We start from the raw sequence: 24009 nt of genomic DNA, 5'->3' as shown, positions 1-24009 counted from the left end.
AGAAGTGCATCCGATGGCGACTGACACAGCATTTTCAAGTTTGACGACGCTGGCACCCAAAGCATATGGATTTGGAAATTTTGTGTGATTAGTACAATATTTGAAGCCGGAAGAAGGGGATCGTAGAAGAGGATCCGTGGAAGGGGGCTGGAATCTCGGGTATGTGATTGGTCCGCTGGTCATCAAGTTTGATCTTTTGCAGTCTGCTTATCTGACCTTTTCATCAGTTAACCTCTTGATATTTTTACTGTATTCAATTCACTGTTGAATCACATCCTTATCGTCTTGGACGTTCAGTCAATCCTAGTGAAAAAAACCATCCTTTTCCATGATATCTCCAAGCTAGCGCAGCATCATGACTCCCGAGCAGCTTAACCGGGCATACTCACGCTTCGGCAGGCTGCCTCCCCTAAACTTATTATGCAAATACAGGTCACATAAAATCGCGGAGATAATCAATATTCCAGGATTCTATAACCCTGTGCTCAAAGATTTTCCTGCCTGAGGCACAAAGAAATTTAAAGCGGTGAATATTATGCTTGTTTAAAGCTAGGGCCTTCCTAAGGAAGTAGGCGGTAAGCTCCGGAGTAGCAAATGCCGGTGAGGTACCGGCTCCTTCCCAAGACAAAGACAACATTGAAACCACTTTGTTGATGAAGATTTTGATTTTTCTCATACTCCTGTTTGAAAGTATTAGATCTGTCGACTCTACCACGCAATTCCTCCGAAGAACTCATTTTCGTTTCCATTGTCAATGATTCTATGGAAAGGGTGGCATGGAGAGGAGTCCCGGATGCAACGTGCAAACGCCAAGATCATCCCTAGAACTCCATGTACACTTCTAATAATCTGCCGGAACTTTAGCCTTTTCTGCTCGGACTCCGGTTGAGTCCGGTTATGCCCCCGCTTCGCATTCAAGGCGGTATGAAATACTTGTGTCTACATTGAAGTTACACAACCTTATCTACGGAGTACTCCGTACACAATTGATTGCCCAGAAATGTGGTGTTAAGCTGTCTACGTTCAATTGTCCGAGCTTATCGATTCAATGTAGGCAAGATGCGAGCACTTATCGGCGCGGATTGAGGCCGTACGAAGCATTGGCCCAATCATTTTATTCCGGTGGCAGGCTTGAATCTCTTGCACTAACAAAAACCCCCCGGGGTCAGCCGAAGTCCGAGTGAGCTGTATATGAGCGGTCTGGCACGTAGGATAAGCCAAGCAACATCAGTGGAAAACACCCAAAGGTACCTGATCTTCTCCATTGGCTGGCCTTACAGCCGAAGGCTGCCACAGAAGGGCTTGGTAAGTGAATGTGAAGCTTAGAGAGGCTTGTCCACTGCATTGTGGGCTGAGAGGATGGCTTTTTCCAAACTTCCATCATGCCATGACATCCAGGTTGAAGTTTTGCGCAAGTCAATCGATGCCTCGAAAGCACGCCCAGGAGGGATTGATGCTGATTGGGTAGGGCGGTGTTCCTGGCTACCCCACCGCGACCCAATGGGAGCGGATCGATTTACAACGCCCCGCTTTGTTATCACTCGTTCGGGCGCTCCGACTCAGCGGGGTAGAAACGTGTAGTCGATCGGCCATCTTGACTGGTCCGTTATCAGTCTATCCTACTGTGCGGTCACATCGGGCAAGATGTCTGCTGCACGAGACACTCCAGGATAAAAAGCTGCTGTGCCCTGCAGCTGGTTCGAAAATCACGCGCCTTCTCTGCTCCTTTCGCTTCAAGAGCATTGTCCAATGGCTTCTGTGGCTACTCTTTTCGCCCTGGCCGGCCTGGCCGGCCTGGCCGCTGGTGCTACCATCACCACCACGGAGCCCCCGCTCGCTGCCATCCAGAGAGCTCAGGCGACCACCCTGCCTCAGACTTGGTCTTCCAATGTCACGGGTAAGGCCTTTGACCGTTTCTATCAGGTCTGGTTGGAGAACGTTGTAAGTATTCTACGCTACACACAATTGCACGTCCCAATCACTGATGGGTAATGATAGGATTACGTCAATGCTGCCAACGACTCCAACCAACAGTGGCTGGCTAGCAAGGGTATTACCCTGGTCAACTACTACGGTGTTGGACATACCTCACAGCCAAATTACTGCGCTTCTGTCAGCGGTGACAACTACGGAATGGACAATGGTAAAGTGCATGGAGTCTTAATCTATATAATGGCTAATGTTGTTTTCAGACAACTTCCATGATATTCCTTCCAATGTCTCTACCGTGGCCGATCTGCTTAACACGAAGGGCATCTCCTGGGCGCATTACCAGGAGCACCTGCCCTACCCCGGTTTCCAAGGATTCAACTACTCCAACCAGGAGACATACGCAAATGACTACATGCGCAAGCACGACCCATTGGTTATGTTCGATCAGATCTCGAGCAACGATACCGCCTTGCGCCTTATTAAGAACTTCACTAGCTTCTATGATGATATCGAGAACAGAGAGCTCCCACAGTGGGCCTTCATCACCCCCAGTACGTTTTTCGCTAGATACCAACTGCTTATATACTAATCGCCATCAGACATGACCAACGACGCTCACGACACCAACATCACATTCGGCTCCAAGTGGCTGCGCAGCTTCGTTGAGCCTCTCATGAACGACAGCTACCTTTGGGACAACACTCTGCTCCTGTTGACCTTCGATGAAACCGAGACTTACGGTGTTCCCGAGTCCGAGATCTACAACGACCGCAACCGCGTCTTCAGCATTCTCCTTGGAGGTGCTGTCCCCGAGCACCTCATTGGCACCAAGGATGAGACTGTCTACACCCACTACTCCACCCTTGCCACCGTCGAGGCGAACTGGGGTCTTCCGTCTCTTGGTCGCTGGGACTGTGGTGCTAACCTGTTCAGTTTTGTTGCTGACAAGGTGGGCTACACCAACTGGGAGGTGGATCCCACCCACCTTTACATCAACCAATCTCTGCCCGGTCCCCTCGAGCAGTGGGGCTACTCCAAGTACCGTGCCAACTGGCCCATCCCCACCACCAACGACACCTGCTCTGCCGGAAACGGTATTCTGCAGTCCGTCATCGATGCCTACAAGGGCCAGAACCCTACTTACAACTACACTGCTCCTTTCCCCTACGATGCTCCTTACGGTCTGGATGTGAACATCCCCTACACCCGTAACGGTACCACCTACGTCTCCGGTGTCAACACCACCGGTACCGTTGGCTATGACACCAACACTACCACCACCTCATCCAGCTCCTCATCCTCTTCCGTCGCTGTCAGCGCCGGTGCAGCCTCGGCCATGCCCGTTGCTGGCTCCATGGTTGCTGCCTTTGCTGCCCTTGTGGCCTTTTTGTAAATGCATATGTATAGAGGCTGTATGGTAGACGATCTGCCTGGATTTGTTGGCGAAAATGTCTAGTAGTTTGATGATTTTGTTCTATACGAGCCATGAGTGATGTTAGGTGTCTATTAACAGGATAATGATATGACATGACTCAATTTCACCCCGGTTTAATAAGCCCCCGTGTACTTTCGGCTTGAAATAGTACCCGCTCATAACATGCCAGCCAGATTCACTGGTATGATCCAGTGCATAAGTACAATATACCTCTTCCCTACCGCACTAAATATCTTCAATCCCAATACTAGCCCAATGGACCCCAAATGAGAACTGGCACTCTCTAATCAACTACATCACCAACCAACCCACCAAAAAAATATCACATACACCCCAACCGAAACCAAATCGGCATTTCCAACGGCCCGGGACTCTCCACCTCCGCAGCCGTACAATCCTCTGTAACAGGCTGTCGAAACAACAAATCACTTTCATCCCCACAATTCGTGCCCGAACTATTATACACTTCGAATGATAGCGTGAGACCCGCGTCGCAGGAATATGAGTCGTCTATGTTGAACATTTGGAATGAGCCGGCGTAATCCCAGTACCCATAGTTGCAGGCGCCTAGGGTCGGGTAGACCAGTGACCAGGAGATTTGGCTGCAGTTGTAGTCTTTGTAGATGAAGAGGGCGGGGTAGGTGTAGAAGTAGGCGGTTGTTGGGGGGAGGATGGTGGTGAGAATCGTGAGGAGGGAGAGGGAGAGCTGGGGTGGGGATGGATGTGTTAGACTTGGAGGGGGGGAAGAGAGGGGAAGGGGGGTTGTACCTTGGGGATGGAGAGCATGATGGGTTGGTGGGTTGGTTGGTTAAGTTTATTTGGGAAGGGTGTAACTGGAGTTCGGGATACTAGGTTGAGTTCGAGATGTGATGATCATATTTATATACTATTAGTGCCCCGCAACTCGAAACATCAAGTGATGATGTTTAGGGAAAAGGAAACCAATTGTCCGGTCTATCCAGCAGAATGTCAATACGTTATCTAAACTACCATTCATGTGTCTGGTCCATCTGTGAGCGTGGCTTGATGTGGCTGGCAACTAACTAAGCATGTCTTAGGAAAACTGAAACAGGTGCAATCAGAAGGAGTGAGATGGGTGGTGGTGAGGAAAATAAGCTGCATAAATCCCTCATTGACGAATGGCAGCACAGACTGTCGATCTTACTGTGATCCTTCCAAGTGTTCCGATTGGTATAGACTAGAAACAAGAACACTGCCATCTCTAAACAGCAAAGATAAGGCGCCCCATACTACGATATTTTCCGGCTACTTTGGATCTCACTGGCGTCGTGTTTGCTTCTTTTCGTTCTATATAGATGTCACAATGACTCCTGGCTCTGTAAAATAGATCAGAATTCGACAGCGACATCCCGATAATTTCGGATATTCAATCGGCTTCTCCATGGAGGATTGATATTTTAATGACGCTGCATGGAAATGAAGCACTCGGGGTCCTACACCGCATAGAATTTATATATTCATTGCATGGTCATATTCAGACTTGGCGATAAGGTAGTAAGCTAAACTCATGAGTTAGGGGGTCGTCTTCCCTTTATATCTCTCTGACACATCTAAGGGGTCCACAATATGTGTTACTCGAGTCCACACTGTCTATTCTCAGTGAAGCGCAATCCTCAAGTGTCCTAATCTGGCCCCTGTGTTCGGTCCAATTTTCATCCGCCCAGCCATGTGACTCCTCCGGTCTCGCACGGTCGCACCTCGCGATAAACCCCGCAAATGCCGGCGGTGAAAGAACTCGCGGGGTTGGAACCCGGCTGTCATGTGAACCAGAGCGCGGCTGCACTTTCATCCGTCGGGCAGATGTTACGCCGTCAGTCTCCATAAAGGTCCATCAGCTCCACCGCTGCGCCGCGCCAAGATGGACGAGCAAGGATGAGCCGCATTCCAACTGGCATCATCCGACCGCTGTGCCTATCCCTATTTATAGCGATTTCGACATGGGCGATAATGAATCCCTCAGTCTGGGTCGGAACCATGAGCGATAACATCAATGCTCCAGGCGATGCGGTTCTCGAAGTAGCACCATGGCAAAGACGGGACGATGTCCCGGGGACAGAAGCATACAATGAGGCTTTCCGGGACTCCCTGACTCACTAACGCCCGTGTGTAAGCACTAAAACTGATTGTACTTGACTTACCAAGTTGCCAAGCAGCCATGCTTCAATACACAAATAACTTGGTCCTACCATTCTGGTCAGTCGCTGTCAGGAAATGCAGCTGGTCGCTCCGGAAGGAGAGCATGCGGGGCTATAGAGTGGCCTCGTCATAACCAAGAGTGTAGTTCTCGTGCTCCATATCACATTGTTGGTTTCAACTGCATGGATCTACAGCCCCATCGGGAGGATCGATCCTTCGACGGTCGATCCGCAATATTCTCTCATTTAAACATTGTGTCATCCTCCCTCGCATCTCTCTTCCTCTTTCTCCTCATACGTATGATAAGATGGTCTCACTCAAGGCAGTACAAGCATCCAACGCAGGCCTCCGGGCACTCCCCAACATCACCGCCCTGTTTGTCGGGGGAACCAGCGGCATCGGCCAAAGTACATTGCGACAGCTAGCCCGTCATGCCGACAGCCCGACGGCCTATATCGTCGGTCGCAACCAGGCCCGCGCCTCCCCATTTCTGTCGGAACTGCACGAATTGAGTCCTAAAGGTCGCTTTCACTTCATCGAGGCGGATGTCTCACTGGCGCGCAATGTCGATGTCGCATGCCAACAAATACTCAATAAGGAGAAGCATCTCAACTTTCTCTTCATGACCCCCGGAGGTATCTCCCTGGGAGGCCGAAACGGTGGGTAAATCAACATTCCATTCCCATCGGCCGCACATGACTAACACATAAGGAGCAGAAACTATCGAAGGCATCGACTACCTATTCGCCCTCCGCTATTATTCCCGGATACGCTTCATACAAAACCTCCTTCCACTCCTCGAGTCCTCATCGGGTCCCAGTCGCGTCGTCAGTATTTACGGCGGCGGCTTCGAGTTCTCCATCAACACCTCCGACCTCGACCTCAAGCATAACTTCTCCCTACTCAATGCCTATAAGCACTCCATTACCATGACCTCCACAAGCATGGAACACCTCTCCAACACCCACCCGAAGGTCAGCTTCGTCCACGCGTACCCGGGCCTTGTGGGCACCAATATCTACAATAACAGTTTCCCGTGGCCGATCTCGTCTTTCTATAACTACGCCATGTGGCCGTTCTTTCAAGTGAATCTCCAGGAAAGCGGCGAGCGGCATTTGTTCCATCTCAGCTCCGCCCGGTATCCGGCAAAGGAGGGAACCACGAACCAGGGCGTTCCCGTGGACTCTGAGGCGGGTGGTGTGGCGACTGGAATCACTGGACATGTGGGTAGCGGTGCGTATCTGCTGAATTGGAAGGGGGATGTGAGCTCGAGCAATAAGATCCTGGCACAGTATCGGGAACAGGGAGTACCGGAACAGGTGTGGAAGCATACCGAGGAGCTTTTGGCGGAGGCGGTTCGGAGATGAGACGCTATTGATGAGGTGCAATCGTAGGATGAGAAGAGATATGGACGGACGAATAGTATATACATTGTACAGCAGAGAAATGTGAGCCTACTTTAACATATCTCTCACCAGCACCAGATAGCTATATGCTCTGCACACAGGCGACAACAATGTTGGATCAGGTGATGCCTAGATAGAGTCTAGCGCCTTGCCTCTCGTTACTCTCCTTCCGTCACTCCCGGGAAAGTCATCGTTCCGATTCCTTAGATACGGCGGATCTGGTTCCCCCCACAATCGCAACATCTAGTTCGATGTGCGACATGTTGCTTGTGACCTTGAAACTTCTTTCATCGTCCTCTGTGAGTTACAGACCCGCATCCATCTCGCTAGCTGCCTGAGCCATCAAGGCGGCTCCCACCCCGGAGCCGTCTTTGGCCATACTGATCTGAACTCGTTGCTCCCCAGCTGGTCCAACCTCCGGTACATCTCTCAACGCACCGCGCATGTCAGTCTCGAAAGAAGGGTAATATTCGATCAGCGACCCATCGGCCCCGATGTCAATGATTTTATCCAACTTGGACCCGCGTGATGGTATAGGAGCGGACGGCTTCTCAACGGACGAACCCATTCCTGTTAGACGCAACAACCGGCGCCAGAGCAGAGTCGCTCCGGACTTGAAGCGTTCAGAATGGTGCATGGAATACTCAGCGCCGGAAGCTTGGACTGCTGGCATCTCGAGTCGGCCGCTTTGGATGACGATGGCAGCCAATGACGCACCCGCTAACCGGGCTGCTCGTCGGCCGATAGCTGTGGCCAAAAGTTGAATGGCTCGTGCATCAACTTCGCTGACATTCTCCGCAGACAATGTGTTTTGTATGAGTTGGATAATGTTTTCGGTGTTGTCTGAACTTGCCTTTGCAAGTTCCGAGAGAAACGAACTGTCGATACCGTCGCGTTGGAATACCCCCGATGCGTGGTTGCACGTCATGGCAAAGGCATTCTCGCGTATCAACTTGAAAATCACCAACCGAAGCAGCTCCCCTAGGTATAGACCTGAGACTCGTTTCTCTAGCATCTGAATGCCTGGATCGGCCGATGCCTCATCCAGCTCGTCGTCGAACGAGGTTCGCGGTAAGACTTCCATCTGGTCATCGAAGCAGCCCCATTCCGTATTGACCACCATGATCTCGTCAGGCTTTGATTCACCGCTGAATCTGCTCACGTTGGACAGCTTCTCGACATAGGCAGCATTGGTTCCCGTTCCGAAGATAACCGCAGCCAGGGTGGAGGCCGTTGGTCCCGAGGTGTAGGATCGAGTCAGAAGCGTACCAACGCCATCATTTGCAAGGACCGTCACGACAACTGGAAGTCCCAGGCGGTCGATCGCTTCTTGTAGCATCTGACAGGGATCTCGACCTATAGCATCCGGAATATCCCAGCCTTTGTCCCAGTGGATAAGACGACCGCTTGCGAGCGATGTTTGCTCACAAGTGAAACTGAATGTGAAGCCTAACTGGTACGGCTGTTGATAGTTGTTGCTGATGCCCTGGGAGAAACACAAATCTGGTTGCGCAGCTAAGAAGTCCGCAATCCGGTGCGCTATGAAATCGAAAAGAGGTCGATAACTGGGGCTCACCATGACCCCTGGCGGCACACCATGCTTACTTTGGACTACAGTGAAGATTGAGTCACCGTGCAGGCTGACTAGGCATATCCTGCAATTGCTGCCACCGAGATCGACAGCTAAGAACTTGCCTTTCTCCCTGCCTGTGGGCACGCGTCGCACATAGGAAGGTAACTGCCAGACGCGCTGGTGGGCGAGTCCATCCCCTGAAGATACAATGTTAGCACAACTGGCTACCAGAGACAATTACTGTTGTGACCTCACTCATCTGGTGGACAAAATGGTTCGTCACTCGCCTCACATCATCCGGACAGAGGTCGAATTCGCGAGCTATCTGTTCTGCTTGAGCCAACAAGCTCAGTGACTGCGTTGACATTGCAGACGACTGGAAGTGGGACTTTGATGCACCACAGCGATCTTGATATTATCCATAAGCGATCCATTTTTCGGGGGTTCAAGTATTAGAGGTCGTCGATCGTGGCCTCAGCTGGTCAGCCTTAGGTGTCGCGCTCGCCTCACGATGGCACAAAGGCCGGGATTACCGGGCGGGCCCGGATCACTCCGTAGCGTCGGACCGATATTTCTGCGGCCGATAAAGGCAACACCGGCAGGGATCCGGACTTTGCCGGCTCACGTCCCACATTCCATGTCGCCTAACAGACGAGAGAAAACATGCCAGACAGCCACAGAGTCCCTTCTGATGACCGGGTGCAGAAGACCCCAAAGGCTTGCAGTCAGTTCCCTTACCCGCTCTTTTGCCTCAGGCATAAGGTCTGAATGGGAAGCTCATCATGGCACGTTAAATCATAGTAAATTGCCGACGACAGAAGATGAAATGTGTGATAGAATCCAACGATACGTGTCGTCGCTGTCGTCGCTCTGGTCTTCCTTGTATCTTTGTCCCCCGAGCTAACGCCGCCACCCTACCAGACGGGATCATGGCTACACGAGACGGTGATTTTAAGGATGATGTCCTTCGTAGGCTCCGCATCATTGAGGATAGGCTGGGTCTTTCCGGTGCATCGAGACCCGCAGTGGAGTCACCACCTTCCCACAATGAAGACATTTCGCCGGACTTTAGTGGTTTGGGTGCGCTATGGGATGCAGTTGTGATCCTTGAGAGGACGGCCCCCAGTTGGATTCCGGGTTCCGTCTGGCGCAAGAGTACCGTCAAGGGCCTTTGGTTATCGTAAGTAGACGCTGCCGGGAATGTTAAGGCAACCTAATAATTATAGATTTCATGATCGCATGCCTGGTCTCCATTTTATGCCTCGCAAGCAGACCTTCTCAGCACCCCAGCCTTTACTCGTGGCGTCGATTCTGTTCTGCTCTAGCGTGCGTGGCCCACCGGATGTCGCCGAGCAGGCGTCACACTATTTATCGGTGGTCTGCCACGCGATCGCGCAGTTGAGTATTCCAGGTAGTGAGGTGGGAAAGGTGCCCGGAGACCCCGAAGAGTGGGCATTTCAGACCGTGCTCGGCTTGGTCCTAGCAGGACTCCTCACAGAGGCGGTTCATCGAGAAACTGGAATTTGGATCTCGATTGCTTACCGCCTCATCTTGGAAAATTGCCCCGCCCACATCGATGAGACCTCCCGGGAATGGCGCAAGCTGTTCAGTGGGTTGCAGATCATTGATTTGGAACATGCCTCGCTTCATCTATCCTGTCCCATCATTCCGATCGAGTGTCCGCTGCTCGGGTTACAGACGTCCAACCGGGATCAGCTGTACCGACTCTCTCGGATGATGCATACGGGACTGACACATTTCACCGGGAGGGGTCTACCTACCATTTGGTCGTGCTTTACAGGTCAAATGCCGGGTCCGGGAAGTTCGACGAGCAACTTCACCGCCGTTGACGCGGCGGTAATCCGGGACTGGGCCCGGCAGTTGGATGAATGGTTGGTCGAGTTCAGCCATAGTGCGGAGGGCTCGGAGCAGGATCTTAAGCTAGTCTTTCGCCAATACGTGCTACACAGATTGGTCGTTCTGTCGATCTATCATCCGGCTAGGGGCTGTGATCTCTGGTCCAACAGTACCACGCCACAAGAGCAACAGGAGCTACTTCTATCGGCGAGAGCCACACTCAAATTGCACTCACACGATGACTCAATTTGGTCCAATTGGGACCAAGTCATGATCACCTGGGCGGCGCTGATTGTGATACAAGGTATCGAAGGAGGTGCTGGCGAGCCAGACGGTAAGTCATTTTTATTGGGAATAAAGATACCAAAGCGGTTATACCTCTCCATAATGGCTGACTAACTAGATCTTCTCGGCATACGAATCCACCTGGAAAAGCTCAAGCAGGTGATGGGACTCGGCGACAAACTCGTTGCCCGCTTGGAAGCAAGTCTCACTAATGTCCACACGCCAGTCGGGCCACAGGACGGCGCCGCGGATACCGGGATAATGGGCCCTGCGGACCAATCCTGGCAAATCTTTGACCAAGCTAGCTTGCAGTCGATGATGTATTCGAACTGGATGGCCTAAAATTACCTCGACGGGCGAATCGGCGTTTACGCTCGCACGCATGGATTATGGCGGAGAGCTCAGATGAATTTGGGATTCAATACAAGAGGAGATGCTAAGAAGCTCGCTTCCATTGGCCATTCCATCTATGTTGGGACACAGTATTCGTTCCATCTGTTCTCCAGAGGGCTAGCGGTATATCGTTTTGGCGTACTGGTAAGAACGCGACAGGTTACTAGGTCCTGGCCCCAGCCCAACGCATTGCGAAGCGCCTTAGTAAGTACCATACAACGCATTTCTAAAAGCAGCCAGCTAAGGACAATCTAGAAGATTAAAAAGAGCCTGTGAAACGCTTTGTGAAGGATTCTATCAAGCGCTTCTAAAAAGCTTTCTTAAGAGCTTCTAAAAGGGCTTTCTCAAGCACTCCTAAAAAGCTCTCTCAAGCATTTCTAAAGGGCTCCATTGAGCGCTCCTGAAAGGCTCTGTTGAGCACTTCTAAAGAGCATCTCCAAGCACCTAAAAACGCAGTGCTTCATTCCGACCTACAGTCTGCATCTATATAAAGACCTGATTCAGACCTCCAGTTTGAATATAGGCTGGGAACCCTCCCCCCTCTCAGACCCCCCTACCACTGTAGGGATTGAAGCGGTGAGTACTGGCATAAAACAAGTCACATTAAGAGTGTTTAAATAGGTCACTAGAAGGTCAGAATTTGGGTAAGTTATTGGATCAATGAGAAGCCTTGGAGCTGGCAACTTCCCTAGCAGGACCAGAACCTAGTATTGCTCAGCGCTAGCGCGCTTCGCAAATGAGCCTGGTCCTGGTTTAGGAGTATCACATGTGGGTACTAAGTGGAGCAAAACTAGCTCCCACGAAGGTTGCAAGTTGGAGTCCGGGTCTAGTCAACCTGAGACCGTGGCAGACCGCATAGAGTCATAAGCCCACACATCTTCCTAACAGCCGGTTCGAGGGGGCAGTGTTGGGACACAGTTTTCGTTCCATCTGTTCTCCAGATGACTAGCGGTATATCATTTTGGCGTACTGTACAGAACGCGACAATCTATATCGACATCCAATCCGCCAGACTATTCCATCGCTCGCGTAATCTTCTCCCTATACTTCGCACTGCCAACGAACCACCACGCCAGAATGAGGATGATCAGCCCACCCACCACAACACACGTATAGTTCATATTTTCCACCGTCACGGGCATATTGTACGGGAAGCTAAAGAAGACAATGGCAAATATTAACCAGGCGAGCGTGACGCCATTCACGAACCACCCCCATTTGGCCATATAGAACACGCCCCGGTGCATATTCGCTCTCCCGGTCAGCATGTTTGTGGAAATGGGAATCAGGTACGCGACGTTGTTGATGGTCACGGCCGCCCCGAGCATACTGTTGAATGCGGTACTACTGCCCAGGTACAGACAGCCTAGGGCGGCATTGGCGGCTGCGACCAATAGCTGGGCGTTGAAGGGGATGCCGAAACGCTTGCTGACGTGCGCCCAGGTACGTGAGAATGGCATGGCATCGTCGCGCGCAAACGCCCAGAGGACGCGGGATGTGGACAGTTGCGACGACACGACGCAAGGACCGAGCGCGACAAAGAGAATAAAGGTCAGACCAAAGGCACCGCCTGCGGACTGGGTGACTTGGTGGAAGAGTTCGGCCAGAGGTAGGCCCGTGTTGGTGGTCGATAGAGCGGCGTAGTCTTGCACGCTGAACATGAGGGCGATGAGGTAGGTGAGGCCGGTCATGAAGGCGATCGTTATGGTGATGCCAATTGCAAGGGGAGCATTTCGGGAGGGCTGGGAGATGTCAGGTATGAAGGGAGGTTGGGATTGGGGCAACATACGTTCGGCATCTCTTCGGTGATATGGGTGACGCCATCGAGGCCACCGAGACTGTAGAGCGGGTTGACGAGGCCTGTGATAAAGCAGATGCCGTTGCTGCTCCACCCAGTGTTGTTGATCCAAGTTCTGAAGACAAAATCACTGCTTTGATACGTTGGGGCACATGCGACCACTGTGACAAGGACGACGAGCCACCCGATTTGAAGATAGAAAAGGGAGAACTTGTTGAGTGCCGGGATGATCTTGTTCCCAAAAAGAACCACGGCCGCCGTGAGGAGGTTCAGGATCTGGTAGATCACAAACGTCTGCCACGTTTTGATCACCAGGTTGGGGTGGTAGAGCGCATATAGCGCCTGGACTAGGTCACTGTCAGTGTGGGTATGCAACTGGGACTTGCGATACTAACCAACTTCAGCGAAGATCAGATTCGTTGAGGCAGTGGTGAAGATCCCTACAGGAAGGTTAGCTGCAATCTGGCTTTAGAAGATAGTCAGTATGGAACATACAACCACAGACGGTCAACCATCCGGTGATGAAACTCAAAAACGCGCTCCATTTCCTCGGCGCCACGGCAGCAATCCAGTGATACATGCCGCCCTCAGTGGGATAGCTGGAGACAAACTCTGCCAGGGAGGCTCCGAGAAAGGACTGCAGCAATGTAACAAGAATGAAGCCATATATGATGGCACTCGGTCCACCGGCGTTGATCTCGGTGACGATGCTCAGCCCCAGCCCGGTCCAGGAGATGGTCGTCGTGGAGGCCAGACCGATGAGGGATAGGATGCTAAAGTGTCGCGTGAGCTCCTGCGTGTGGCCTTCTGATGGTTAGTACAGATTTCGGGAGAGGTGGCCGGCACATACCCATCTGGGCCAGTCGTTGCTCGTCTGCATCCAGTACGGAGCCATCTTTGGCGTGGATGACAGCCTCTTTGGTAGCAATGTCGCTCATGATGCTGTTCGTTTGTGCGACCGAGGACAGATGGTGTCGAAATTTCCTCGTGGCACCACCACTGTTTTATCGAACATCATCCTGAATGCCGATAACTCGTGGTGGCATGAGTTCCTGCCGGGCCCACCAGAGATACGAGGTCCCTTGATAAGTGCGGGGGAGGTTGGGATAACCACGCGATAACCGGAGAGATAATCAATGCCGGGATCGGCCGGGTTTCGCCGGTCCATGGCTGCATCAAGTCCCACTTCGGGTTATCTTTCCCCGCATCCTCATCAATTCAAATTAATCCAAGCAACTGTGCCGATAGCCGGCAAGAGGGGTCCAGGGTATAAGACCCAATGGAACGATGCGGCCTGTCGGAAGAATTGCCCGACACATACCAATATGCGGTTGGTTCGGATCTTCAGCTTGGCCCTGCTGGGGGCCAGCGCCGTACAGGCGGTCCATTTGAGCCAAGATGCACAGGATCTCTTTAGCGAATCGATGACGCTCCAGGATGCCATTTATGATCCGGCAGCCTCTTACCTACACTATTTCTACTATCCCCTCGCCGCAGGCCCGCACGAGACCCGATCGACCGTCTGGTATTCGGCGGGGCTGCTCCAACGCAACCGTGGCAGCGATGTCCAGGAGGCCGTCAAGATCCTCGAGAAGGTTATCGGAGATCAAGAGAAGAACACGTCGGTGCAGTGGTATGGGGACTACACCGTCTACCCCGAACAGCCCACCGTTGACACTCCGGCGTACCCCCCGGTGATCTATAATTCCTGGGATCCCAACTGGAGAGGATTCATCGGAACCGCATTGATTGTCATCTATGAGGAGTATGGAGATCTCTTGCCGGATCATGTGCAAGATCTGATCCTCGAGAGCTTGTACAACAACACTGTCGGCGATACCTACCGGGTAGGCGGCGTTGACGGCGACAACTTGTATCCCGCCTATTCCAACGCGTGGTTGATGCGGACAGTGGTCAGTTCTTGGACCGGGCGCAAATTCAACAACGCCAACATGACGGCGGCAGGAGACAATGACGCTCGCGAATTTCTCGCCCTCTTCGATCGCAATGGCACCTTGTCCGAGTTCAATGGCCCGACCTACGCCGGAGTCTCCCTCTACGCTCTCACCATCGGCGCCAAGTACCTCGGCTCGACCAATTCGACCATCGGGCAGAACGCCGCCCGCGTGATCCGGGAGATCTGGAACTACGAATCCCTGCTGTGGAATGCCAACCTGCGCAACTTTGCTGGGCCCTGGGATCGCTCGTATGGCTACGACATGAACAAGTATGTGGCCATTATGTCGACTTGGGTGTGGTCCTTGGTCGGAAAGGGGACCGTGTTCCACGAGACGTCTCCCATCTGGACGATGACACACGCCGACGATTTTGAGATTTCGCCACTCATCGCCATTCTGTCTGAATTCCACAAGACTCTCATTCCAGAGTCTACCCTCTCGCGACTGACCTCCTTCCGCGGCGAGCACACCTACAGCGGACACGCCTATGCGCCTCCGGCCGATCTCGAGCCGCGAAATATCACCACGTGGCTATCAGCGAATTTAACCATCGGCACGGACTCGTTCAACCAGAGCGTCGTGGGCGGCTATTCCGAGGACTCCACGTCGTTCAGCCCATCAGTCATCCAGTGGCTCCGCCCCGACGGCTCGGTCGGCTACTTCAACCTGTATCCCACCGAAACGGCCCTGCAGGCCGAAGTCGCACCGTACGCGCTGAACCTCACCTATCCCCTCGGTAACGCGTCAAGTACGTTTACATTTGTACTGGCGTCAAACCCGCTTGGAGGAAAGCGTGATATCAGCGGATTCGACGATGTGGATGGTCTTCAAATCGAGGTGGTGGGCGGATCTGTCGATCCGGTTCCGGCGATCTCGTTCTGTGGACTTGTCGGTGGTGCTTGCGATATTATCCAGTAAGTTTCCCTTATGCAACAATTTGTGAAATGATGTGTGCTAACTGTAGCAGTGACTTTGAGTTCTGGAATGTGACCTTTTCTATGCCGGTGAATAGTTCGGATGTGCCGAGTGTCCAGTTCAAGTTTGCGTTGTAGAGTATTTTTGGCCTTGTACATAGGAGGATAAGCTACGAGTTTAACGATTATTTATAGTGGCGTTGATCGTCTGCTACAAAGACCAAGAACGCACAATTTAACAAGAGGTGAAGTAGTCCATAACACTGATGAGTTATTTCCTTCTAGCAAATGCTATGAAACAAAAGGCCCATCACTCAAAAGTAGCCTTGGGTGAAGTGTGACAAAGTTGTCAACAGGTAAGATCGAAGGACCAGGATGATATTCTTTCTTTTTATCTTACAGATTGGTGAGGGATTTGTTCTTCTACGAATCAAAATTGGTTACTCGTAGTGGAGGTCAGAATAATACCAAAAATAAGTAGATTGTGGACTTCGCTGCATGCGGCGGATCGATCTGTCCATCTTGTCCTGAAGCGGTTCGATGGGAAGTCCCAGATTTCTTGTTTTCCCCCAGTAGTTAGAGAAAAGGAGAATATAATCTCTCCAGACAATATGCAGCCAATAATAGTGCTTGCCAGCAAGTTACTGCGCAAAGTTTCCCAAAGCACTCTCCACCACCGAAACCCCCGACCGCATCGTCAAATCCAACCTTTCCCTCTCAACTGAAGGATTCACTTCAACCAGATCCATCGCCACTAGGGAGCCCGTTTCCCGGACCCGACGAGCAATTTCCATGCCCTCTTCCAGCGACAGCTTCCCGTCAACCGGGAAAACAGTGCTAGGTGCAACGGTCGGATCCAGCGAATCGATGTCGAACGATACATGGATGGGGGTATCGTCCCCAATATAATCCAAGGTCATGTCCATAATCTTCTGAATACCATTCCTCTTGATTATCAGTACTGCTGCAATATAAGTTCAACGTCGAAGAGGTAGATACTCACTCTCTAGCAGCCCGCATATCAAACGCCTTGATCCCTCTCTCCCGGATGATCCTCCACTCCTCATCATCCACATCTCTTAACCCAATATACACCAATCGATCAACATTCACCAAATGCTCTCGTTGAATCCAGTCAAATAGACCCGTGGAACATCTCTTTGCCACACCGGTCGCGAAAGTAACAGGCATGCCGTGCACATTCCCACTCCCACTAGTCTCAGGGGTATTAATGTCCGCGTGGGCATCAACATAAATGACAGCCATTTCAAGACCATTCAGCCGTTCACGAGTGGCTTTAGCTGCTCCCGTGATGCTCCCAATGGCGATGGAGCGGTCTCCGCCAAGAGTGAGGACCATGCTACCCTGTCGTGCGTGGTTGTATACCTGTTCGCTGAGGGAGTGGGTGAAGGAGCTGATCGCGTGTGCATTGTTTAGTCCTAGAGGGTATGTTTGTGGCACAGCATGGGCGGACGTGTCTTTTGGGAGACATTCGTTGTAATCAACATCGTAGTGCAGGTCACGGAGATTGTTGAGAAGGCCGAATCTCACGAGGGAGTCGGGTGCAGCTTCGGGGCCTGGTCGAGGCTAGAGGAATCAAAAGGCCAGGATAAGTTTCGGTGGATTTTTGTGTGGGATGTTCGTACCCCTCCTGCAGAGCTCTTTGCACCGATGATGCGTAGAGATCTGGGGTTTGTGAGGAACTTGGGGAGGGTGGAGAGTCGCTGCGCCATCTTGTTCGGTTGGGGAGTATTGAAGTATGTTTAATTCGAAAAGTATGAGCGTGGGGTGAGTTTCACAGTTCCTAAGTCTCTGTTACTGGATATACGTTAGAGAGAGGTAGACAAATGGAAGACCTGATGGGATAATAAAGCTTACCAGCTGCGAGAGTCATCAGACCCACTCGCGAAGACTTAACTTTAACGGACGACCCACCCTTCTTCAACCGGGGCCATCTCCGCTTCGCTCTTAAAGTTAAGTGCAGCCGGGGATGCCTTCAAATTTTCTTTTCTTGGTGTTTCTACTGGAGCAAAAGTTTTCAAGATCCACCGATAGGATTGTTTTGCTACGACTTTGCAGACGGCTTGAATGGGCAAATGCTGGCTAAAATACACGGCATTTCGAGAATGCTAACTGTTGCATAGCAACTCCAATCATTGATGCTTGAATAATCTGCAGAAGGCTTCTAGAAGGCCGGTGGAAACAAACCCCGCATCTCCTGGCCTTCTCTATCAGGCACCGATTCACGTGTCATCCCCGGCCTCTTCTCTTTCTCTCTCTCCCCGCTCAATATTATCCTTCACTCTTCACACACCGACAGCAACACAATCAAGGCAGTAAGCCGCCTCGCTGACTACATGATCCCTCCTCTCGCCTGAACCTCGGTACGATGCATCCATCTTGCTACTGCTACTGCGATCGGAAGCTCAGGACTGGAATGACAGACAATCAGCCTTCACGTTTTTAGAAGTCCAGCCAGTTTTGTTGCATTGCTCCGCTCGTCTCTTTTCTTTATCTGTCTGACTTGGTGTCTTTCGATCGATATGGCAGGAGCCAAGAAACAAGGACATCCCGTCCTAACTCTCTGAATGCGTTTGACAAAGGTATGGATTGATCCTTGCAGGCTAGTTCTTACTGACTGAGAGTCGGAAGAAACTTCAGGTCCATTATTATCCACGGAGTCGATCTCAATAATAGCAGCAAGAATTAGGCAAGGAAACAAGATGGCGCCCCAACATCCATGTAGCCAGCTCAACTAGTGTTGAGACAAAGAGCGCCATGCAAAATCCGCATCATCCCTGAGCAACGTGTCTATAAGAACCATAACTCGAATCCATCTCGAGATCAGTGTCCTGGCAGTTGCCCTGCAACCCCAATATCAACTCCCTCGCTTCCTGCTGACTCAGGCCATACCAAAGCATAGCCCAGCCACCATAATGAAACCTCCCCGTTGCGCGAGCCGAAAACCAGTCAAGCCTGCCATCATTCTCCGGGACATTCCACACCAACTTGGGAAAGTCCTTCGTGATCCGGAGGAACATGTCATCCGCAACCGCATCAGAGTCCACACTCCGGTTCGGAAACGTGACCAAGCGCGGCGCACTCCCATACCCAAACGACACAATAGCCAACGGGCTCATGTTCGCCGGATCCTGGAAATACATCTTGAACGGCCGATTGCTCCTCATCTCCTGCACACAGAACCTCACCTCGTCGTCCCCAGCGCCCTGCTTTCTCAATACCCTCACCAACCTTCCCTCATCCCTGAACTCCGCAGAAGTTGTACTCAAAATCCTCGTACCCCTTTCGATCCGCGTCCCCGCCCCAGACGCCACAAAAGCTTCCCTCTGCAGATCCACGGGATGCACAATCGACACACTCTCCATCCCAGGAAAATCCCTCAACAGCTCCGACACAGCTTTGATCTTCAGCCGAGTCCCATACTTCACCCACTCTTGCGCCATGAGATCTTCATATTCCTCGGCCAAATTGATCCTCTCAATCATCTTCCCGGTAACCCCATGCATCAACCCCCCTTTCTCCGCCAAATAAACCACCTTCTTCGGCCTCAACACCCTCGCCAACTCCACGGCCGCAACATCCGCATTGACATTCAACACCTGCCCATCCCCAGTCTCAGCCATCGAAGTAAGCACGGGCAGACAAGCCGCTCTCACGGCCGACATAATCCCCGCCTTCTCAACTTCCCTTACCCTCCCCACAAACCCATACCTCTTCCGATCCAAATACTCCGCCCGAAGCACTCCCGCCGTAATCGGCCTCGCTGCGACCCCAGCCGCTTCCAACGCCTGCACCAGCCTCAAATTCTCCTCCAGAAATAGCCGGCGCGCAATCGCCAACGTCTGCCCATCCGTAACTCGGATCCCGTCCTCGAAGCGCGGCTCCACGCCAGCGTCCTCTAGGATCTGGTTCAGCTGAGGCCCAGCGCCGTGCACGATGACGGGGTATAGGCCGACACAGCTGAACAAAGCGAGGGTAGATGTGAGAGTTTGCAAGTGCGAGGTGAGAATCGCGCCGCCGACTTTTATTACCGCGAAGGGATGCGCTGGGGAGTGTGTGGAGGCGAAATGAGTCAGGTATTGATTTGCTGTGTGGTGGGAGTCAATATGATTAAGGAGTTGGGCGATCGTAGACCGGGTAGCAGTTATTTGGTGGTCATGAGAAGGTGAGTAGTTTCGTATTTGTTTGTGGCCATGGCCATGTTGAAACGGGATGAACAACGGATGTTGGGACAAAATATTACGAGTTGTAGGTTGTCCTGGAATGGACAGAGCCGGACGAAGAAGCGACATGATGTCGTTTCGTTTCTCAGTGAAAAGAATCTTTAGAATTAAACCGACAAAAACTGCGCAGAGTGCAATGGTCATGAGAAGAGGGGAGAGGGCTACCTGAGGGATTTATATCCCCCAGACCTCAACTACAAAGTAACACCGAAAAATACCTCAACCGCAATTCGCGTCATTTAATCAAAGCCACCCTTATTAGTAGCCGGATATACTCAGACCCGACGCGATCTTATCCTAGATACAGCAGACAACAAGCAACCCTCGGGCTGGCGCGAACAATCTATACACAACGAACGATCGTGTTTGGGCTGGTGTGGCCCGCACGGACCAACACCCTAAGGTCTGTTCTTCAGGCACTAAACCCGCATCGACATGTCACATCCGCCCTTCCTCATGCATCACATGCAGTTACCCCTCCGGGAAGCTATTTCTGGAGCTGTGCTTCCTCATCCAAGCACCTCGGACAAGTACACGTAAAAGTGAACAGGTCCTGCGTCTTTTGGCGACGAGCCTGCAAGTCAACATATTCGGACAGGTCAGAGTAGGATGTACAGCACTCTTCGCCGGGAGCGATGTCACGGAGGGCAGTGACCATCATTCGGCCACGGTCGTCGGCTTGATGTGTCACCTGAGCACGTGGGGGTTAGTGAGTGGTCAGCCTGTAGACACGGGTGATGGGCAGTCACGTATATTAGGGGCGCAGGAGTGGTTGGCTAGAGTGATGCGGAGGAATAAGGCGGGACCGTATTGCGTGCCGCGGGTGATTCTGTTGTGACTGTCAGGGATAATTTCCGTAGGGCTGGGACAGGGTTCGAAGACGTTGATTTCTTTAGCGCAGATGAGGTCGACGAGGGCGTTGGTGGGGAGGGGTTCGGGGAGGGGGAAGAGGATTGGAGGTAGGTTTTGGCGAGGTCGGTCCAGTGTTGGATTTGGGAGGCGGGCCAGGAGTCTCGGTTGGTGCGGAGGAGTTGGACGCCGTCCCAGCCGCTGGTGAAGCGGTCTTGGAAGGTGTATTGGTGGTAGATGTTGGTTGGGGTGGTGCCTTGGATTTTGAGGTAGCGGGCTGCGAGGATCCGAACGATGATCCAGAGAAGGTAGTAGTCGTGATCGCCCACAACAGCAATGACTGAGACAAGAACAATGTGCTGCACATGCCTGACTCTCCACAACCCTTGGGTCTGTCCAGCGTTTTTTTGGCGGGGGGGGCATACAATGCAGACCCGTCGTGGAGGTCATTCATGATGGGTCCAGCTGCGTCGACGGGGTCCAGGAGCGGTCCGGCCCCGGAGGGTATTTTTGCCCCAGAGGGGTTGGGTCCAGTCCGGGGACCAGGAAATGATCTCCTCCGACGCTAAGGCTGCAGCGATTCGGGCCTCCGAATCGATGAGGTAACGTGAATACTTAATAGAAAGTGGGTTTGCAACGCCCAAGTGGATCTGATCGACGATCGTCGCGGAGGATCGCAGATGGCGAATCTTCGTTGGCAGCCATTACTTGCTGCACAAACAACACCGCGGACGGCATTTCCGAGCCGAGATATTTTGTGGGCAGTGCAACCCAGCACTTCTTCCAGTCACGTCTTTTATTCTTCGTCTTCCTCCAATTGATTACTCCACGGCTCAAACATGGCAACCATGACACGTTCTAGCGCCCCAGTACGGGATGCCCTCTCAAGCTCGAGTTTGCCACGATCGATGATGTGCCGGAGCTGACCCAGCTGTGGTACAATGCCTTCAGTCCTTCCATGCTGAAGGTATGGCCCGACACCCCCGGAGTGCGACAGTGGTGGGAGTCGGCCAACCGGCACGATATGCTCAACAAACCATGCGAGAAGTATCTCAAGGTCGTTGACCCCAACAATGAGGGGCGCATTGCGGCATATGCCAAGTGGTCTTTGGAAACAGCCGAAGAGCGTGGTCCCCGGTACCCCTCCTGGCACCCAGACATGGACGCTCATCACAATGATGCCTTTTTCCAACCTCTGAAAGGTTCCCGTGCCCGCTTAGTCGGTGGTGGCAGGAGAAACTTTTGTATGAAACCTAGATTGTTGTATGCTCGTGACATGGGATCTGACTTTCTGTATAGACCTTGACATGCTCGCGACACATACCGACTACCGGCGGAGGGGGGCGGCGCGCTTACTCCTTGAATGGGGATGCGAGGTGGCGGACCAAGAAAACTTTCCCATCTACATTGACTCCAGTGAAGAGGGCAGACCGATCTACGAGCGCTTCGGCTTCGTGGCTCAGAGCACAACAGGGGGGCTGGCGTCGATGGTGAGAGAGCCCCGGGCGACGGAGGCGTGAAGTGTGTTGTTTCATCTCCACAATCTAATGAAGCGCTTGCCCTTCTTTTATTCTGAAATCTCGAAGTCTGATGCAGACGACGGGGTCAAGCGTAGTTCCAGAACGGAGGATAATCGTATGTTGAATCCAATGCATCATAAGCCAGTTTTGGAGATAAATTCTTCCTTTGGGCATATGTGAGGGATCCGATCACCATCCTATATTGACTTTCGGCGTTACCAAGATGATGGTAAATTGGTAAGAATCCTTGGCGGTTGCCTCGCTGGATAGATAATTGCCAGCGACAACGTTGCAGGTGTGTTGCAATACTCGGCCATGCACTAGTCATGTGGACTACTGCAGTCCTGTAGACAAAGAAAAGTGACACGGGCCGCACACCCCGCGGAGGCAAAGAAATTGGACATCGAACCTCCGAGTCCACGAAAGTATTAAAGCATAGCTGGGATGAGCTCTTAACATCACCCTCCACTGCACTTTTTTAGCTCATGATTCCAAGGCCTTCACACAATGCGTCCCGTTATTGAAACACCGAGGATTTTGTTTCTCACCACCCAACAACCTCACACCATCAGGGCGGAATGGCCGTATTATCAGAATTATGATTTACCCCTCCTTCTCAAAGACAAAGGCGCTCTAGTCGCCGTCAAGTCCTGGATGGACGAGGACATCCTGACGGCACTCAACCAATATGACACCGTCACTTTCCTCTGGTGCAACGAATATTACAAGCACCCAAAGGCCTTCTTTGCCTTCTTGGACAAAGTCGACAAGCTGGTCAAAACTTCTCCATACACTCCTCATGTTGCTCCTCCACGGATAATCAACGACACCAAGTTGGTCCGGTGGAACGCGGACAAGCGATACCTGCTGGACATGTAACAGGAGGGTTTCGTAATTCCCAAGACGCGATTGGTTGATCCCCAGAGATACACTGTGGCCGAATTGCAACAACTGGTTCAAAACTTCCATCCATCAGGTTCCGTAGTCCTGAAGCCATCCATGTCAGCTTCATCAACACTGACCCGGCGGATCGCTGACACATCGGCCCTCTCTGCGGATGATATGACCTTCCTGGGGCTCTGCACGGGTGGGGGACTTCAGAGCTCATTACTCATTCAAGAATTCGAGTCTGCGATTTCAACGGGAGAATATTCCTTTGTGTTTGTGGGTCCCCACCTTACCCATGTCATGGTCAAATCTCCTCAACGAGGGGACTTCCGGGTTCAGGACGAGTACGGTGGGTCCGCCAAATTGACGGATCTTCTTGGAATAAAGCTGGAGACTATTCAGGTCGTCCAGGCTGTGTTCGAGTCGCTGCAACGGCGCTTCACGTCCAAAGACGCGGAAGAGATAGGCTGCGGGGAAATCGGCTATGTGCGGATTGACGGCCTCATCACGGATGATCGACCATTTGTCCTGATGGAGATCGAAGCCATCGAACCACATCTGTGGCTTGAGACGGGAAAAGGAGTCTCCCGGATGCTATCTCTCCTCATGGATTGATCCTAGACGGGGAGTAACCGATTGTCTGGATTGCTGGTATCTTACTCTCACTTGCGGGGACCGGGCGGCAGTGGTTGGAGGCACCGAGTCATCAAGGGCCTATGATTAGGGCAGGAAATAGTTAGTAACTGGAACGGCTAGCACAATCTAGCCAGTGATAAATGTCAGAGCCAGTTCTTACCAAG

At 52.1% G+C, this 24009-nt stretch overlaps 11 protein-coding genes across 11 annotated transcripts; 6 read left to right on the top strand and 5 right to left on the bottom strand.

Moving 5' to 3' along the window:
• The first annotated feature begins 1739 nt into the window (after positions 1–1739).
• Positions 1740–3446, top strand: BO94DRAFT_625789 (phosphoesterase-domain-containing protein). The gene is made up of 4 exons (XM_025617307.1): positions 1740–1941; positions 1999–2143; positions 2193–2483; positions 2532–3446. Exons 1-4 carry the CDS (start codon positions 1750–1752, stop codon positions 3323–3325), a joined length of 1422 nt encoding a protein of 473 aa, XP_025465712.1. The 5' UTR covers positions 1740–1749; the 3' UTR covers positions 3326–3446.
• A 17-nt stretch (positions 3447–3463) lies between these two features.
• On the bottom strand, positions 3464–4205 carry BO94DRAFT_625788 (uncharacterized protein). Its single transcript, XM_025617306.1, has 2 exons — positions 4136–4205; positions 3464–4073 (listed from the first exon to the last, which is right to left on the bottom strand). Exons 1-2 carry the CDS (start codon positions 4151–4153, stop codon positions 3690–3692), a joined length of 402 nt encoding a protein of 133 aa, XP_025465711.1. The 5' UTR covers positions 4154–4205; the 3' UTR covers positions 3464–3689.
• A 1397-nt stretch (positions 4206–5602) lies between these two features.
• Positions 5603–7063, top strand: BO94DRAFT_147028 (NAD(P)-binding protein). The gene is made up of 2 exons (XM_025605770.1): positions 5603–6183; positions 6242–7063. Exons 1-2 carry the CDS (start codon positions 5832–5834, stop codon positions 6889–6891), a joined length of 1002 nt encoding a protein of 333 aa, XP_025465710.1. The 5' UTR covers positions 5603–5831; the 3' UTR covers positions 6892–7063.
• On the bottom strand, positions 6966–8635 carry BO94DRAFT_536890 (putative glucokinase). The gene has a single exon (XM_025612140.1). It carries the CDS (start codon positions 8267–8269, stop codon positions 7235–7237), a length of 1035 nt encoding a protein of 344 aa, XP_025465709.1. The 5' UTR covers positions 8270–8635; the 3' UTR covers positions 6966–7234.
• Positions 8636–9324: 689 nt separating this feature from the next.
• Positions 9325–10987, top strand: BO94DRAFT_558070 (uncharacterized protein; the record flags this gene model as incomplete). Its single annotated transcript, XM_025613980.1, has 3 exons — positions 9325–9683; positions 9730–10694; positions 10764–10987. 3 exons carry the CDS (start codon positions 9325–9327, stop codon positions 10985–10987), a joined length of 1548 nt encoding a protein of 515 aa, XP_025465708.1.
• Positions 10988–12007: 1020 nt separating this feature from the next.
• On the bottom strand, positions 12008–13774 carry BO94DRAFT_495967 (putative choline transporter Hnm1; the record flags this gene model as incomplete). The annotated part of the gene is made up of 5 exons (XM_025609276.1): positions 12008–12780; positions 12828–13183; positions 13232–13276; positions 13332–13643; positions 13687–13774. 5 exons carry the CDS (start codon positions 13772–13774, stop codon positions 12052–12054), a joined length of 1530 nt encoding a protein of 509 aa, XP_025465707.1. The 3' UTR covers positions 12008–12051.
• Positions 13775–14161: 387 nt separating this feature from the next.
• On the top strand, positions 14162–15846 carry BO94DRAFT_469951 (uncharacterized protein; the record flags this gene model as incomplete). The annotated part of the gene is made up of 2 exons (XM_025608310.1): positions 14162–15708; positions 15762–15846. 2 exons carry the CDS (start codon positions 14162–14164, stop codon positions 15844–15846), a joined length of 1632 nt encoding a protein of 543 aa, XP_025465706.1.
• A 386-nt stretch (positions 15847–16232) lies between these two features.
• BO94DRAFT_576592 (arginase) lies at positions 16233–17441 on the bottom strand (the record flags this gene model as incomplete). The annotated part of the gene is made up of 3 exons (XM_025615145.1): positions 16233–16653; positions 16712–17295; positions 17355–17441. 3 exons carry the CDS (start codon positions 17439–17441, stop codon positions 16350–16352), a joined length of 975 nt encoding a protein of 324 aa, XP_025465705.1. The 3' UTR covers positions 16233–16349.
• A 580-nt stretch (positions 17442–18021) lies between these two features.
• Positions 18022–20215, bottom strand: BO94DRAFT_536884 (acetylglutamate kinase). The gene is made up of 2 exons (XM_025612139.1): positions 18361–20215; positions 18022–18311 (listed from the first exon to the last, which is right to left on the bottom strand). The coding sequence occupies exon 1, from the start codon at positions 20094–20096 to the stop codon at positions 18501–18503; it is 1596 nt and encodes a 531-aa protein (XP_025465704.1). The 5' UTR covers positions 20097–20215; the 3' UTR covers positions 18022–18311; positions 18361–18500.
• A 922-nt stretch (positions 20216–21137) lies between these two features.
• Positions 21138–22321, top strand: BO94DRAFT_558092 (GNAT family N-acetyltransferase; the record flags this gene model as incomplete). Its single annotated transcript, XM_025613983.1, has 3 exons — positions 21138–21191; positions 21664–22045; positions 22101–22321. The coding sequence occupies 3 exons, from the start codon at positions 21138–21140 to the stop codon at positions 22319–22321; spliced, it is 657 nt and encodes a 218-aa protein (XP_025465703.1).
• Positions 22322–22828: 507 nt separating this feature from the next.
• BO94DRAFT_558064 (uncharacterized protein) lies at positions 22829–23824 on the top strand (the record flags this gene model as incomplete). The annotated part of the gene is made up of 2 exons (XM_025613979.1): positions 22829–23158; positions 23204–23824. The coding sequence occupies 2 exons, from the start codon at positions 22829–22831 to the stop codon at positions 23822–23824; spliced, it is 951 nt and encodes a 316-aa protein (XP_025465702.1).
• Positions 23825–24009: the final 185 nt, after the last annotated feature.

This window comes from Aspergillus sclerotioniger (genome assembly GCF_003184525.1).
Source record: "Aspergillus sclerotioniger CBS 115572 chromosome Unknown BO94scaffold_20, whole genome shotgun sequence".
Taxonomy (NCBI): domain Eukaryota; kingdom Fungi; phylum Ascomycota; class Eurotiomycetes; order Eurotiales; family Aspergillaceae; genus Aspergillus; species Aspergillus sclerotioniger.
Note: the sequence above shows the minus strand (reverse complement) of the source record. Positions and strands in the feature narration are given on the sequence as shown.